The sequence below is a fragment of the Arachis hypogaea genome, chromosome 5 (genome assembly GCF_003086295.3).
Source record: "Arachis hypogaea cultivar Tifrunner chromosome 5, arahy.Tifrunner.gnm2.J5K5, whole genome shotgun sequence".
Classification (NCBI taxonomy): domain Eukaryota; kingdom Viridiplantae; phylum Streptophyta; class Magnoliopsida; order Fabales; family Fabaceae; genus Arachis; species Arachis hypogaea.
In genome coordinates, this window is record NC_092040.1 from 112,646,825 (window position 1) to 112,662,597 (window position 15,773).

Below are 15,773 nucleotides of genomic sequence, written 5' to 3' on the forward strand. Positions count from 1 at the left end.
GCGATGGCTAATTTTTTTTATATTGATTAAATATATGTGTAATATATTGTTATTGAAAAATTAGATATTTTTTTATATGGTATTTTATTTAAATTGGACGGTTTGATTTATTTGATAAAAAAAATAAATTATAAATTGATGGATCTGATTTGCTTGAAGAAAAAAAATAAACTCTAAGTCAAAGGATTCGATTTTTATTTTTTATTTTTTTTATTTGTTAAAATAAAAATCGGAGGGTCCGATTTTAACATTAATTTATTTTTTATTTTCGATCGATTTATGATTATTTGTTTAAAAAACAAAACAATACAAATAAATTGTGCCTCCGATTTGTGTCATCCCATAATCAAATAAAATACCTCTCTTCACACCATATTGTCATACACGTTTCTCTCTCCCACACGAAAAATAAAAATGTGTATGTGATATGCTGTGTTTTGAAAGAAGCAAATCGGACTGTCCGTATTGTACAAATAAAACGAAAATCGGACCGTCCAATTTCTTTGCTGTCCTACACCGTTACCTTCTCCATAATAAAATTAAAAAGCTCAATTAAAAAATATCTTGCTACATAGGACTTGAGGATTTCTAAACAAAACCAAAGAGAAAATAATTAAAAAAAAAAAAAAAACTGAAAAGTGCTTGGCTAACAGGCTAAGGTTAACCGTTCTTTCCATTCTCCACAAAACCAGAGGCTTATTCTTCAAGTCCCTCAATGCATTGCTGATTGGCCTCTCTCTCTCTCTCTCTCTCTCTCTCTCTCTTAACCCGTTTCTCTTTTTGACTCTATTCATTCAATCATCCATTCATTCCTCATCGTTCCATCTCTATCAATGACACCAAATCCATACCTGTTCCCTCTCTGATCACCATAGAAACCCCCCATTGGAATTCCCCACTCTCCTTTCTCTCCTCTTATAACAAGCAACAAGCAACAATCACTCTTCACCCTCTCATTCATTGAAGCCACCCCCTCACACAAAACAAAACTCACCTCAAATCCTCTAATCACACACTTTTATTCACTCCAAAGTTACACAACTTCCTTCCAAACTCCCTAAAAAAATGGCTCAACCTCACCCCAATCATCTCACATGGATTCACCTTCACCTCATCCTCCTCTTCCTCCTCCATGGTAGTCATAGTGTAGTTCATGCACAAGGTTCCATGGAGCCAGTTCCCACAGACATCTCCCACCACAGTTGGCAACCTTCTTTTGCAATCACCATAGGTGCCATCATCTGTGCCTTCCTCTTCATGGGGATCATCACAGTCTACCTTCGTAACTGTACTGGTTCACACATCAACAACAGAAACCAAACCAACCAAACCTCCTCAGAATGTTCATGTTCTTGTTCACAAGGGATCACTAAGGAACTCCTCAACACTTTCCCAATCCTCTTCTACCCCACCATCAAGGACCTCAAGATAGGTAAAGCATCATTGGAATGTGCAATTTGCTTAACTGATTTCAAGGACTATGACACACTGAGGCTTCTACCAAAGTGCGACCATGTCTTTCACCCTCAATGCATAGACTCATGGCTATGTTCCCATGTCACGTGCCCGGTTTGTCGCGCGAATCTGAACCAAGATACATGCGAAATTGCCATAACTGTTCCGACCCAATTGAGCACTCCCCAAAGTGGTGAAGAAAGTCTAGGACTTGAAGCTGAAAACAACGGTGGTGAAGAGCACAACGCGGTGGAACAAAACCATGTCGAGAAAAACGAGGTTTTGAACAGCAACGATGGTGGTGGTGGTGGTGGTGAAGGTGATGGTGGTAGTGATGGGGTTGTGTCAAAACCGAAGCTTTTGAAGTCAAATTCAACGGGACACACGGTTGTGGAGCAAGTGAAGAGCGAGGAGAGGTACACACTGAGGTTACCGGAAGATGTGAGGAGGTACATTCTGGTGAACCATGGTGAAACGGTGCAGCGTTCCTCCAGCTACAACAACAACAATGGCAACAACGTGGTGAGAGGGGTGTGTTGGAGTGAGATTGAAGAGAGCAGCGGTGGTGGTAAGAGAAGCAACAATGGTGAGGTGAAGGTGGAGAGGTGGGTGCTTTGTAGCCGTGGTTGAAGAAGCTTGCTCTGTTTTTGTTCTCTCTGTTATATGGGGAATTTCATCGAACATGTTCCCTGCACTCTGCATTGCACCCCTTTTTTAGCATCGTTATGGAGCTGATGAGCTTCTGAAAATGAATACTGGTGGTGTTTAGGGATTAGGGTGATTCAATAAATGGGGTTTTGGCGATATTGAGGAGGAGGAGGAAGAAGAACGACGATTCTGAACAGGGGAAGTGTTCAATGACTGAGTCTACTCGTTCTTTCCCTTTCGGAATCCGAGTTGACTCGTTTTTGTGGGAATTTTTTATTTTGTTTTTGTTAGAGCGTAGGTAAATATTTTATTGTTTTTCGCGCATTAATATTAATATTATTATTAGTCTCTATTCATATTTATCATTTATGACATAGTATATTAAATTTCATCTTGTTAGAAAAAAAATATTTAAATACTTTGTGCTTCTTTCATATTACACCTGAACTTGACAATTAGAATTTTAAGATAATATATATAATATATTCAAGATAAATATTCCTTGGAGGATTTAGGTTCATCCCAAAAGACAAATTTTGGTGTGATCAAGCAATCAATCTATTAATTTGTATAAGTTTATTGTTTAAAAGCCAAAAATAAAACGAAGTTCATGTTAAAATAGAAGAGAAAACTAACATATGGCTACGTGAATCAATGTGTTTATTTTTCACTTTGTTGGTAAATTTAACAAAACTTACTTTGTTTTTATTAATTAATAGTAATGCATTTTTTTAGTATTGAAAATTTGAACTCTTCCAATTTTTTTTTGAATATGTTCTTTTATTTAATAATATAACTATACTAGAACTATATTCTATTGACAATACAAATACCAAACATTAAAATAGTATATTCAAATTCAATACCGAAAAAAAAAATTAACCATTCATATTTCATATTTAAAGAACTTATCCAACCCCTCGATGCACCAAAAGCAGAAATCAGAAGATATTTTGATCATCACAAACCAATATAAAAAAAAGTTGGTGCCTTTCATTATCTAAGGCAAACAAATCAAGCCAATTCGAATCTTAAAGGGCTTAAGGCACAATGATTTTCAATTTGTTTACTTTTTGAATAGTGTCCCAAAATGACATAATGATTTCCAATGGATAACTCACACAACACAACTAAAAAGTGTATAGCTAGGAAAATGCATCGTCAAAATAATTGAGAAAAATCATATAAATTTAATCACCCAAAAAAAGAAAGAAAGAAAAGTTACATAAATTTAATCCGTAGATATCCATAGACCCAATTTTTTAAGTTTATTTTGAATTTAATTTTGATGCAGTTTTACGCTGATATAATCACTTTTATTCTTTTAAATGACTATTCATGTGGTCTATGTAAAAAATAATTATTTTTATTAATATAAAATTATGTAATTGAATATACGTATAAAACTACTTTACACTAATAATTCATTAAAATTAAATTTTTTGTATTAAAAAAAAGGGTATCTTATCTACTCAAATAGTATTTGTTAAACTTAACCGCTTTGCATCTCACATGACACAACACAGGAAACAGCTTTATATATTTAATGAAAAAGGAAGTGGCAGCTCCATTTAACAATTTACTAATATCATTCTAATCTTCCATGGTTGCAAAACTCAGCTTTATCCTCCTTATTTTTAAATATACTTAACTAATCTCACTTTTAAGATTATATAAGATTCATAGCAATTGCTTCTCAACAAATTGCATACAAATCTTAACATGTAACAATAACACTAAAAAATGTGTCCCTACATATATTACAATGATTAGAATAGATTCTCTAAAAAAAATTACATAATCTTATCATGTATTCATTTTTATTATTGATTATTAAGACGAAAAAAGTCAAATATGAGAATTTAAAAAAAAGAGTTAAGAATCACAAAATTATCTCATTAATAATAAAATCAACTCAAGAAAATATTTAGTTTAGTTCCTGAAGTTTCACACGAATCTCAATATTTAGTTCTTAAATTTTTTAAATTTTAATCACGTCAGTCTCTACAGTAATTTCTATCACAAAATCAATTAAAAAATTTAAAAACTAAATTAAGACTCAAGTATAACTTTAACGATCAAAGTATTTTATCAAATCAACACATTTAAAAAAACTATGTAGAACTTTTATAGTATAATTTGCTACAAGTTCCAAGCTTTTATCATTTAAGTTTTAAGTCATATATTTACATCAAAACAAAATAGTAAAGATAATGACAAATTGCCAATAATGATAAATCACAATCACTTTTGCCATTATTGGTGTTCCACATATCTGTGGTCACTAAGATTACAAATGTGAATCAATGACAGATGGACTCAGATGATTTTTGGCTTCTAAATTATCATAATTATAAAACTATGATAATAAGAAGAGGATGATGATAAGGGTCTCTTTCAAGTTCCTCACAGCTTTCTGGTCTAATGTGATTTCAGTGTGAAAATGACTTAGAATGTCACAAAGCTTGATTTGAAGGAACAGAACCCAACATGATAGACTTTTGTCTTTCCTTTGATGTTGGCTGTGGTTCTTCAAAAACAAAGGATACAAGAAGCAAGGATTACATTAGCAATTGTGATTCTAATTTCTTCAAATAAATGCAAGCCCTTCCAAATGGTGACAAACTATACATAATGCAAATATTTGACAATGACAAAACCAATCATTTCCTTTTTCTCAATAACTAGTTGAAGAGTCAACTGTACCTAAGTTAAATCTTTGCCAAGTGCATGTACTCAAAGCAGTAAATAATTGCCTTTTTATAACCACAAAAATTGTTATTAAACTATAGATAACAGATTTTGAGGGTTTAAACTTCACAGTTTAACTTTAACATACCAAATAAACTTTTAATGATATCCTATTTGAAATAAATTGATTACCCATTTTCCTTTTTACTTTATGTTTGGTTGGAGCTATGAATGCCATCATTCTTAGAAAATTTCACCTACTTTTACTCCTCAATCAAACACTGCCTTAATCAGGATAATAATTAGGTGAAATTGTTCAATGATTTTTTTCAGTCATCTAACTAACCCTTTAGAACTGAAATGATTGCTTGACAGAATCTTTCATCAAATGGCAAAATGAAATTACATTTGGTTATCATCCCTTAAATGCTAATATAACATAGCAACAAATTTGTAGCAGGTTTCCATCTATGTTCCAATTCTAGCAGCCATGTAATAATAGATTTCTATTCTAAGAATATGAATGATAATATATTATGAGTATGCAAAAAAAGAATAAACTTCCATTAAAGAGAAAATAGAAAAGAGAGACAATGAAGGCACGTGTAGCAACTACAAGTGAAGGTTCAAAGAAATGTCTAAAGAAGCAATCAATCTCTTCATTGTAAGAATCTGCTAATTTCTTCTTTCCCCACCTTGAGGCATGAGGTGTAAGCTAATGCGTGTGGGGCAATTTTTTTATATGTAGTGTAGAATCTTATAAGTAGAGTAAAGTTCTAGATTTGAGGCAATAATGTTTAACAATGCTTGAAGAATGATTAGGAATGCTACTAAGATTGGACAATGGAAATTTGAAGTGAGTATTCTAATGGGAGATAGATAAAACAAATCATGGGGTTAGTATTTTAGCATGCTATAGTTTAATTAGAAGATGTGATCTTTTGTGATGAAGAAGTTGCATGCCCCCACCTGATATGCATTATACATTGAAAATTGGGTTACTTGAAGACAAAGAGTAAGAAAAGCAATTAATAAAGAATTCAAAGTGGAGTTGCAACTTGCAAAAGTTGGTAGCATTGAGAAGGACAAATACTAGTACAAAGAAGCATGTAAGGAAAAATTATGAAGGCTTTATTTCATGGTTGGGACTGCTTGATTGGGGTAGGCAGTGTTTTCTTTAAGGGTAGGAGTGATCATCTTGGATTGAGAACATTTAAGGGATAAGAAGGTGACATGGGTGACGTGTTCAAATAGATAGATTGCAAATTAAAAAGACTATGTTTGAATATCTTTTTAGAAAATAAATAATATTGAGACTTGGTTGGTTTAGTAAAGTTTATTAGAGAAGCATAAGTATTTCATTTACATTTAGGTAGATACTTTTTGAAGTCGCTCATACATATTAAAATTTAAAAATCTAACATAATCTTGTATATTAATAAACATCTAAATTTACATTTATGTTTATATCTATTATGAAAATTCACTTTTATTATTTTAGTTAAATTTGTCAAATATAAATGATATAGTTTTCAAAAAAATTATCTTTCATAAACTGATTTTAATAAATTATTTTTAAAAAATAAAAATTTTATCAATTGACACCAAAACATCAATCAGTAAAAAAAATGACAAATAAAGGCAGACAACAACTTTACCAAAACAATTTTCTTTTTAATTATTATCTCTATGCCTTTGTATTTTATGTTTGGGATAATTACCTAACGGGGTGAAAAGGATTTTTCCTTGAAATGCTAATGATAGAAACTAGAAAGATAGTGCTTGTGGTTTTGCAATACAAGCTGTACAGCAGAACCATGTGAGACCCCACATTAAGGTAGGCAGATTGCTACATCAGAATCTTTTTCACATACATAAGTACATACGGATAGAGAGCCAAAGGAAAAAAGATTCCCATTATGTTAAGTCTTAGACCATGGACCATATCTTAGTTGAAATTTGAAATTTCCTTGTATTAATAATGCCTAAGAAGATAAACAGAAATATATAAAACTAGTTTATTATTAGACTTTTACCATTATTAGTATTATGTTTAATTCTGATCCACCTATAGTGTAAGAATTCATGGAATCATTTTGTTGAACACAACATTCAAGAACTCAAAAACAATTTAGATGGTTATAGTCATAGTCTTTCAAATGATGTGATATTAAATTAATTAGATGATAATATTTATAATTTGCTTGAGCCTCAAACTTTGAGAAAAAGGGACACCCCACTTACTACCAAGTGAGCAAGCACTAAGCCAAAGCCAAAGCCAAAGGCATAACACCAGATGATAAGATTCTTAATATTCTCATGCCATGCTACATGAGAGCACTCAAAAACTAAATAAAAATTAAAGTGAAAATGTAAATACTAAAATGAGAGAGAAGAATGACCCACATAAGTTATAAGACACACATTCAACGGTTTTGTATTACACCTGAATGCACCTAAGAATCTCCCTAACAAATGGGACTCGCTAAAAAACTTGTAAATGCTGACACTTTTTTGATGTGTCATATGTTGCTCCACAACTGTCCTAATATACAAAGAGAAATTCTAAGGTGCTGCCAGCATAAGAATAAGTGTTTGATTTACATTTTTTTTTCCTAATAAAATAAAAGGGAGGGGGAGGAATTTGACTTTATGAAGCACTTTAGCTAAAAGTAACTTCAGAAAAGAATGAAGCCAAATTCTTACTTTTCTTAGGAAGACTTAAAGAACAAATGACCTCTAAGATGGTCTTGTGTCCACAATTTAACATCTCAATTATTTTGATCAAAAGTAAAATAATAAAGAAAACTGAGAGCAGCAATAGCACATTCAATGAGGAGTAATGCTACACAAATAGCAAAAGTCAAAAAACAGCCCACAAAACACAAGGAGGATGGTTAAAGAGAATAAAGTTAAAGTGTTTAGATCTATTTATTTGTCTAGTGGTCTATATAAATATCTTGACTCTAGTATTTTCATAAAATTTAAGTGTTAAATTATTATAAATGTTTTGCTAACTAGTGTTCTTAAGAATTTTGAAATAAAAATCTTTGAATTATTCAATACCTTTCAAGGAATCAATAACTAAAAAAATATATTTTTTTTTTAATAAAATCTACTTCTAAAGTTCTAGTAAAACCCTTAATATATATTTGCACACTAGAAATTTAAATAACTATGATACCAAACACTATTTAAAGATAAAAGCAAAGGACTAAGGTATTAGAATGAGGACGGCATCAATCAATTTAAAAAAAAAAAAAACATATGGTGACAATAAAATATAATAGAGCATTGGCACCCTTTTTTCCTTGTTCCACAAATATTGAAATTCCAACAAGGGACAGATGTAAGTATATAAGCATAGGGAATGACTTACTAGAAATGAGGGCTTTAGGTCTGTTCTTGAACAGGATCCTATGTCGAATGATTCCAACAACTTGAAGCTCAATCTCACCACAACCGCTGCTTTCTCCTCTGTCAAGGGGAGAGTGCTTCACTTTCTTGAGCACCATCATTGGCTTCTTCAGAGGAACCTTTGACCCAGTCAGCTCGTGATACCCAATAGTCAAAGTATACACTTCCTGAACAACAAGGACCGTTCACGCAACCAATGGTGCATAAGAAATCATGGGTCGCAACAAAAATCTCTAATTTATTTGTGGGGTGCAATAAAAAAATGATTTTTTTTTGTGGACCTGAGAAGAAGGACGGCAGAGAGTTCCGATTTGAAGGTTTGGGAGGGAGTCATGGAAACCTGGTTGGGGTTCGACGACGCCTTGGAGTTCAACAATGGCCCATTCTTTGCATCTTCCTTCTTCTTTATCTTCTCCGCAGTTGCATCTTACTCGAATCTCCATTCTTCTCGGTTGTTCTGTTTTTCCTTTCTCAAGAAGAGAGGGTTTTATTTGGGGATTTTATTGGCGGCAATGAGGCTTGCTTTTCCCGCGCTTTTTATATATATATATGTATAAAGAAAAAAGGGAAGAAGAGGGCCTTAATATTTTTTAGTCAATTGAATTTTGAAAATTTGACTCCAGTGTAAAATGTTGCGTCAACAAACTAATTATTCGATTAGTAAAAATTCAATTGGATCCTTGTTTATTTTTAGGAAGTACAAGATATTTTTTTGTCAAAAAAAGGGTATTTCAGTTTTGAATTTTTTTATTTTAGAATAATAAGATATTTTTATTAAAAAATCTGTTAAATAATAATAAAAATTAATTTTGTGAGAATTTTATTTATAATTTGTGAAAATTTTAAACTTTTATTACGAACTATTAATAAGTTTACTTTTGAAAAAAAATTTCACTGACAATAATAAAACAGAGAAACGTTATTGTTAAAAATAATGTCACAAGAAAAAAAAGTGATTAAAATACGAAGACCTTTTAAGAAAAAAATAGCATAAAACAATAAATAAAATGAGATCATATTAATGTTGATGATATTTATATTGGTGATAATGATAGTAGAAAAGATAACGATGGTAATAAAATATGGTTACACAATAGAAATAGTAGAGATAGAAGTGATAATGATAAAAATGAAGAAGGTGATGATAGTAATAGTCATAATTGGTTATCTTGTTAAAAAAAAAACTTTGTGGGGTGTTTAAAACTCCATCAATTATAAATAAAATTCTCACAAAACTAATTTTTGTTACTATTTAATTGATTTTTTAACGGATGAGTTTGTATTATTCTAAAATGAAAAAGTTGAGAACTGGAATGTCTCTTTTTATTGGATAAAGGGTGTCTTGTCTTTCCTGAAAAATAAACAAAGACTGGATTGGGTCTTTATTCTTATTTGAACTAAGGATTGATCATTTATGTAATTTACTAAGAATAAAGTGACAAATAAACTCCTAAATTCTAAGTATTTAGATTTTGAATAGATTAATCTTAAAAAAAATATTAATAAAGTCCTGTAAAATAACAAATGTGAATAAGTTAGTTTAAATTAAGACATTCTATCCTAATCATAGGGGTTAATTTAAAAATAAGGTATCCATATTTGCTATTTTAAAGGATTTTAATTTATTGATACTTTTATTTCTTTAAAGACTAATATATTCAAAATATAAATTCTCAAGATTTATTTATTACTTTATTTTTTTACTAATTTTTAGTTAGGTATTTATAGAAAATTTATAATTTGGTCTTTATAATAGATAATCTTTTAATTAAATTTTTACTTGTAGTTATTTTTAAGAAAAAAACATAATTATCTTAATAGATTTACATTTTGTTATTCTGCAATTCATCTTAGATTAATCGATAAAATAATTTTCAAAAAACATTTATATTTTAATAAAAAATAGATATTAAAGACTTAGGTGAAAAAAATATATTTAGCAAAAAAAAGTCAATTATAAATTTTAATATTAAAAATTTGATAAAAACATAAAAACTAACAAAGCAATTAAATCTTAAACTAATGATTTTTAATGCTTGTCTAGTAGTTTTTCTAATATTTTTTAAGTTATATTGTCATTATTTAAGAATTTAATTATCAAGAACAAAATAAATTTGATAAGCATAATTTGTTGAGATGCTATTATTTAAATACTTTTTATTAAAAAAAGTGGTCTAAACATATAGATTATGTGACAGAGTTGTTCACATATTCAATAAAATTAACATGAAATACCATCTCTAAGAAACATAAATTGCATGGTAGACTTGTTCACATATTTAATAAAATTTGCATAAAATAAAACTCCAAGATATAAGTGCCTCTATAAAAGTTTTGAAAGGCATCATAATCTCAAATTATACCTAATATTAGTATTCCTTGTTGAACCATTGTTATCTATGTATTTCGCTGTTAGTGGTGTTTGAGGTTTTGAGCACAATATACTTAATCTTGAAATCTCTTGTTTGAGTGATTGTTATATGTGGATTTTTTTATCAGCAGTATATAAGCATTCACTAATTCCATAGTATAAATTTATTTTTCAGTGTTTATTTGCTAAATATGAGCAAATGAATCAATCATTCTTATTCCACAAACAAATGGGACGTAGTCTTCTATCTGGCTAAAAAATAAGCAATCTGAAAATTCAATTCATTTTATTTTTTAAGAAGGGAGTTAGCAAGTTTGAGGTGAAATATAATTGTCTATTAATCAAATAAAAAATCTAGGGACCACCAGTTTTATTAAAATTTGGTTAGTATTTAATCAACAAAAGTAAATTGAGTAATCTCACACTTTTAAATAAAATTTCACATAATTAAAATCACCAATAATAACTAATTGATGGCTACAAATCACAAAATTTACTGAACACTCTTCTCGATCAAAACATGATTTAAAAGACATATGCACGGTATCTCAAAATTTACATTTTTAATTATGTAAGTTTGATTAGTTTAGATCTTACTAATATAATTAAATATAATAATATAATAGTTGATAGGCATGTATTTAAAATTATATTATTTATTTTATTTTTCTAAAAAATAAAAAAAGTTAATATTTTCATGTATTATATATAATATTTTAAATAAATTATATTTTCAAAATATTTTGATAAAAAATATTTTATATAATAATATTTTTAATAAAATTAGTTAATTAATAAATTTTGAATATAATAATTTAATTATTTATCAAGTAATATAAAATAAAATTTTTATTATTTTATATTTTTATGTACAATTTAAAATTTTATTTTAATATAATTTTTTAATATTATAAAATTTCTTGCATAATAATTAATTTTATTGAATAAAAAATACTTATATTTTTGTATTTATATGTTTTATATTTAATTATTTAAGAATAAAAGATTCTGTTGCTATTTAAAGACTGTATATTAAAGTAGTATCATTTAAGGTATGTACTAGGATATTCTTTATTTATTAAAGTCCATCAATGTTGTTCTTTCATATTAACGTCTGATTTTTATCTCATAAAATTTAATGATCTATATAAATGTAAAATGTCACTATCTAATAAGTACATAATTATTGTACTCATTTTAGATATACCCTTCTTCTTTTATATTAGACTTTGATTTTCATTTAATAAAATCTAATGGTCTATATAAACATGGCGCATTCAATAAACACGTAGTTATTGTGTGCATTTTAGACATACCCATAAAAATTTAAAAGAAATAATGATAAATAATATTAATTTAACTTATTCATTAATGAACATATCAATATTAATATTCATCTATTATAATCAACTTAGATTAGTTGAGTAATCATTACTTTGACTTAAGCAAGTGTTGCGGTCCAAATTTCCACTTCCGCGGATATTATAGAATGAATATTCTACAGATGATTATATAATTAAAAAAATATATATATAAATACATAATATTTAATATATTTATAGTATTTTTACAAAATAAAATAATAATTTCTCAAACTTTTACTTATAATGACATCAATTTTGAAGCGGCAGAAAAAGTTCTACCAAATTCCCACTTCTTAATTAATAAGTACTTTACTTTTTTATTTCTCTTATTAGATTATTGAATAATTGACCATTTGTATTCATGATAGTTCAGAACGCTGACAAATGTACCCATCGTAGAAGGAAACTGACTTTGTAACCATGAGAGATGGACTCCGTGTGACAAAAATAGCCTGACTTGGGTTGGCACCTGCTTCGGATTTGTATAGTCCTACATGGCAATCCGAACCTCCCAAAGCCCAATCCACGTGGATCTGGTAATGGTTGAAATGAAAACCCTAGCAAGCTCTCTTCCCCAATTCGAACCATAACCCCAAATCTGAAATTTTGTTGCAATTCGAACCATAACCCAGAGTGATCTCAGAACCCCAGCAATGTCATCACGCAGATTTAACTCAGATGAAAATTTTGGAACTCGCAGCAGTTCTTCAAGTTCAAAGAAGATGAAGGAGAAGAAGCTCGACGGCAAATATTTCTGTGGGAGAGATGTTGTGTTGATGGAGTCTGGAACGATTACGAACCCTAACAGATGGTTCATCAGATGTCCTCTATGGGCGGTACGGGACAGCTGCTGTTGTTGTTGAGGTTAGTCAATGATTTCTGAGTTTTAGTTGACAAATTTGGGATTTTTTTTCTCTTAGACAAGAGATTGCAGATACTTTGTTTGGGTGGATGAACTCGAACAAGGATGGGAGGGCGTGGCAAGATGTTTAGCCAAGAGGAAGTTCGAGCATTGTTATGCAACACCTGATGATGGATTGACTCTGAATTCAGGGGGGAAAATCTGCAAGCATCCTCAATTATGGCTAAGAAGATAGACAAATTTAGGGTTGAAATTAGGGGTGAAATTAGGGGAATTAGAGTGATGATTATTACTGTTGCACTGGGGATAGCATTTTGTCTGTTTTGTGAGTTGTATTTGGTTATGAAATCATAAAACTTGTAAAAAGAGAGGTCTTTGGTCTGTCATAGTTAATATTTTTGAATGATATTGGCATAATATGGATTGTTCCTAATCTATACTAGTTTGCTTTTCATGTGATACATTGATGTAGATACACAATGTTTGAACTTGTTGCTGCAATCTAAAATGATTCTGATAACATTAAGGATCAAACAGTAAGGTAGAAATTAGCAACCTGATAATTTTGCTTTTCAATATATGAGTAAGGAACAAATTGGATGACGAAAATGTTGTAACAATAACAAAAGTGATATCAAAAAGAAGCAAAAGATGGCAAGTATATAATTGTCTTAACAAATAAATTGTTCATTATATATATATATATATATATATATATGGATGCTGGAGGCACCAAATATTCTGATATTAGACAAAAAAGCCAAGTACTGGCCACTGAATTTACACCCTCAAAAAAAGCCTTACTAAGTCAGAACTAAGCAATAGGATGAAAATGCATCAGAAAACACAAGAGTTATGTATCTCACAAGTGTAACCTAAAAACAACAAAAAGCCAGATTCTAAATTTTGCAGTATTAGTCTATGATATTGGGGTCGAGTTACTGCTCCCGCTTGATAAACCATTTTTTCCTCTGCTTGATCCCCCGTATCCTGCCTCGACCTCTACCTTGACCTCTCCCTCTATCAGATGTGCCTGGACCTGTAGCTGTTGGAGTCACAACTCCAGGTGTGGACATGAACTGCATAAACCGGGTGCTTGTTCCTGCACTAGCACCTTGTAGTGGATGTGGTGTAGTTTGAGAGTTGTGTGTGGAGGGAGTTGTTGCTGGCTGGTTGGCAGCTGGTGTACTTGGCTGCTGTCTTTGTCCGATCGGAGGCAGGCGTTTAACACTTCTCCTTTTAAGCTGTTTTCTGGTTGTTGCATTGGTTGGCTGTGGCTGTGGCTGTGCAGTTGGTGGGGGAGGCATTGGGTGAGGCTGCTGCAAACCATAAAACAAGTCAGTTATTATCACACAAGGTTTGCTAGGCAGCTTAGTTAAATGATTAAAACAATGCACTTACTTGTTGAGTGTTGGTTCTTGCAGATTCGTTTCCTTCTTCAGTGGCCTCCTGTTCAGCCTGTGTAGATTCTAAGGTCTCCTCATAGTACATTTCAGCCAGTAAATCCTCATCCTCAACATCTGCTGGTGCTTGTGGGGCAGAACTCCCTTCACCTGCAGCTTCCTTCCGCTTTTTACAACTTCTCTTATTGTGACCAGCCTAATGATAAACGTATTAGTCATAATTTGAACTAGTAATCACATTTATCAATAACTATAGAACAGGACAGAATCTCAACTATAATTGGTTTACCATACCTGGAGGCAATACTTGCAGATAATAGTCCCAATCCTCCTCGTTGTTCTATGAGGGTCACTCTTCTCCTTAGGGCCATCATTTCTCTTGTCTCTCTTGAGTGTAGGTCAACCAATTGGTTTTCTATACCGTGGTGGCAGAATGGGGAGGGTATCAACATCGTGCTCCCAGTACTCCTGGCTTGGAACTGGACGCATAGTAATCTGATAGGCTGCGTTGTATGCACCCATGGTGAGCCAGTTGTGGGCATATTCTTCTGGCCTTCTGTTCTGGTAAGCCAGTGCAGCACAGGCATGTCTACATGGTAAACCTATGATTTTCCATAGTCGACAGCTGCATGTACCTTTGCCAAGATCCACACTTACCTTCGTTGGAAAACAATGCACCTCATACACATTCCCTGCGTCATCTCCAGTAGGCAGAGGCATCCATTTGTTGCTCTCTCGCTTTTCCCTCTCTAATCTGCTCTGTTTGGTTAGTGCTAGTCTTCCGTTGTACCCAACCAAAACTTTTTTGTTCCTAGCCAGAATCCTCATTACGTAGCACCTGACTTCCTCCAACATTGTAATTATCGGCTTACCCCTCATCTTCTTAACCTTGGCATTAAACACCTCGCAGTTGTTGTTAGTGTAGTTGTCCAACTTAGGGTATTCACTGAAATGAGCTCTGCTCCATTGTTTGGGACTAATCTTATGCAGGTACTCCCAAGCCCCAGCATTAATGCTTTTCAGTCTCTCCATGGCAGCATTGAAGTCTTGTGTTGTGGTTGCCTTGGCACAAGACCACATGCACATTTTTAGCTGTAAGTCACTCCATTTCTTGCGAAAGTTTTGCCATATATACATTGCACAGAATCTGTGGTTGGCATTTGGGTAAATCTCTTGTATGGCTGGGATTAGTCCCTATAGTAATTCATTTAAGTAAACAATGCTCAAATTTCAAACAAACCAGAAACAGATTTAAGTATTTAGCTAGACAATTTCCCAGCACTCCAATATCAGTCTCAAAACAAAACAGAGTTGTTTATCATCCTAAACCAGATGCCAAATTCTCAGTAACAGTCTCAGCACACACCATACATATGTCTCATTGACTATTTAGCTAATCCAACAATCATAAACACATCATATCAGCACACAGCATACATATGTCTCATTGACTATTTAGGTAATCCAACAATCCTAAACACATCATATCAGCACACACCATACATATATCATCCTAAACCAGATTCCAATAATAAATCATATGTCTCATTGAGTATTTAGCT

At 31.5% G+C, this 15,773-nt stretch overlaps 3 protein-coding genes across 3 annotated transcripts; 1 reads left to right on the plus strand and 2 right to left on the minus strand.

Moving 5' to 3' along the window:
• Positions 1 to 422: 422 nt before the first annotated feature.
• Positions 423 to 2,455, plus strand: LOC112802835 (E3 ubiquitin-protein ligase ATL31). The gene has a single exon (XM_025846195.3). It carries the CDS (start codon positions 1,066 to 1,068, stop codon positions 2,083 to 2,085), a length of 1,020 nt encoding a protein of 339 aa, XP_025701980.1. The 5' UTR covers positions 423 to 1,065; the 3' UTR covers positions 2,086 to 2,455.
• Positions 2,456 to 4,206: 1,751 nt separating this feature from the next.
• LOC112802836 (uncharacterized) lies at positions 4,207 to 8,870 on the minus strand. The gene is made up of 3 exons (XM_025846196.3): positions 8,493 to 8,870; positions 8,174 to 8,378; positions 4,207 to 4,633 (listed from the first exon to the last, which is right to left on the minus strand). Exons 1-3 carry the CDS (start codon positions 8,652 to 8,654, stop codon positions 4,560 to 4,562), a joined length of 441 nt encoding a protein of 146 aa, XP_025701981.1. The 5' UTR covers positions 8,655 to 8,870; the 3' UTR covers positions 4,207 to 4,559.
• A 5,740-nt stretch (positions 8,871 to 14,610) lies between these two features.
• LOC112804014 (uncharacterized) lies at positions 14,611 to 15,348 on the minus strand. Its single transcript, XM_025847452.1, has one exon. The coding sequence runs from the start codon at positions 15,346 to 15,348 to the stop codon at positions 14,611 to 14,613; it is 738 nt and encodes a 245-aa protein (XP_025703237.1).
• Positions 15,349 to 15,773: the final 425 nt, after the last annotated feature.

Coding starts and splice junctions, on each gene's coding strand:
- LOC112802835 (XM_025846195.3), top strand. CDS start 1,066: ATGGCTCAACCTCACCCCAATCATCTCACATGGATTCACCTTCACCTC.
- LOC112802836 (XM_025846196.3), bottom strand. CDS start 8,654: ATGGAGATTCGAGTAAGATGCAACTGCGGAGAAGATAAAGAAGAAGGA. Junction 8,379..8,492: donor TCTGCCGTCCTTCTTCTCAG/GTCCACAAAAAA, acceptor CTTGTTGTTCAG/GAAGTGTATACTTTGACTAT. Junction 4,634..8,173: donor ACCTAAAGCCCTCATTTCTA/GTAAGTCATTCC, acceptor TTGTTTTTGAAG/AACCACAGCCAACATCAAAG.
- LOC112804014 (XM_025847452.1), bottom strand. CDS start 15,348: ATGTATATATGGCAAAACTTTCGCAAGAAATGGAGTGACTTACAGCTA.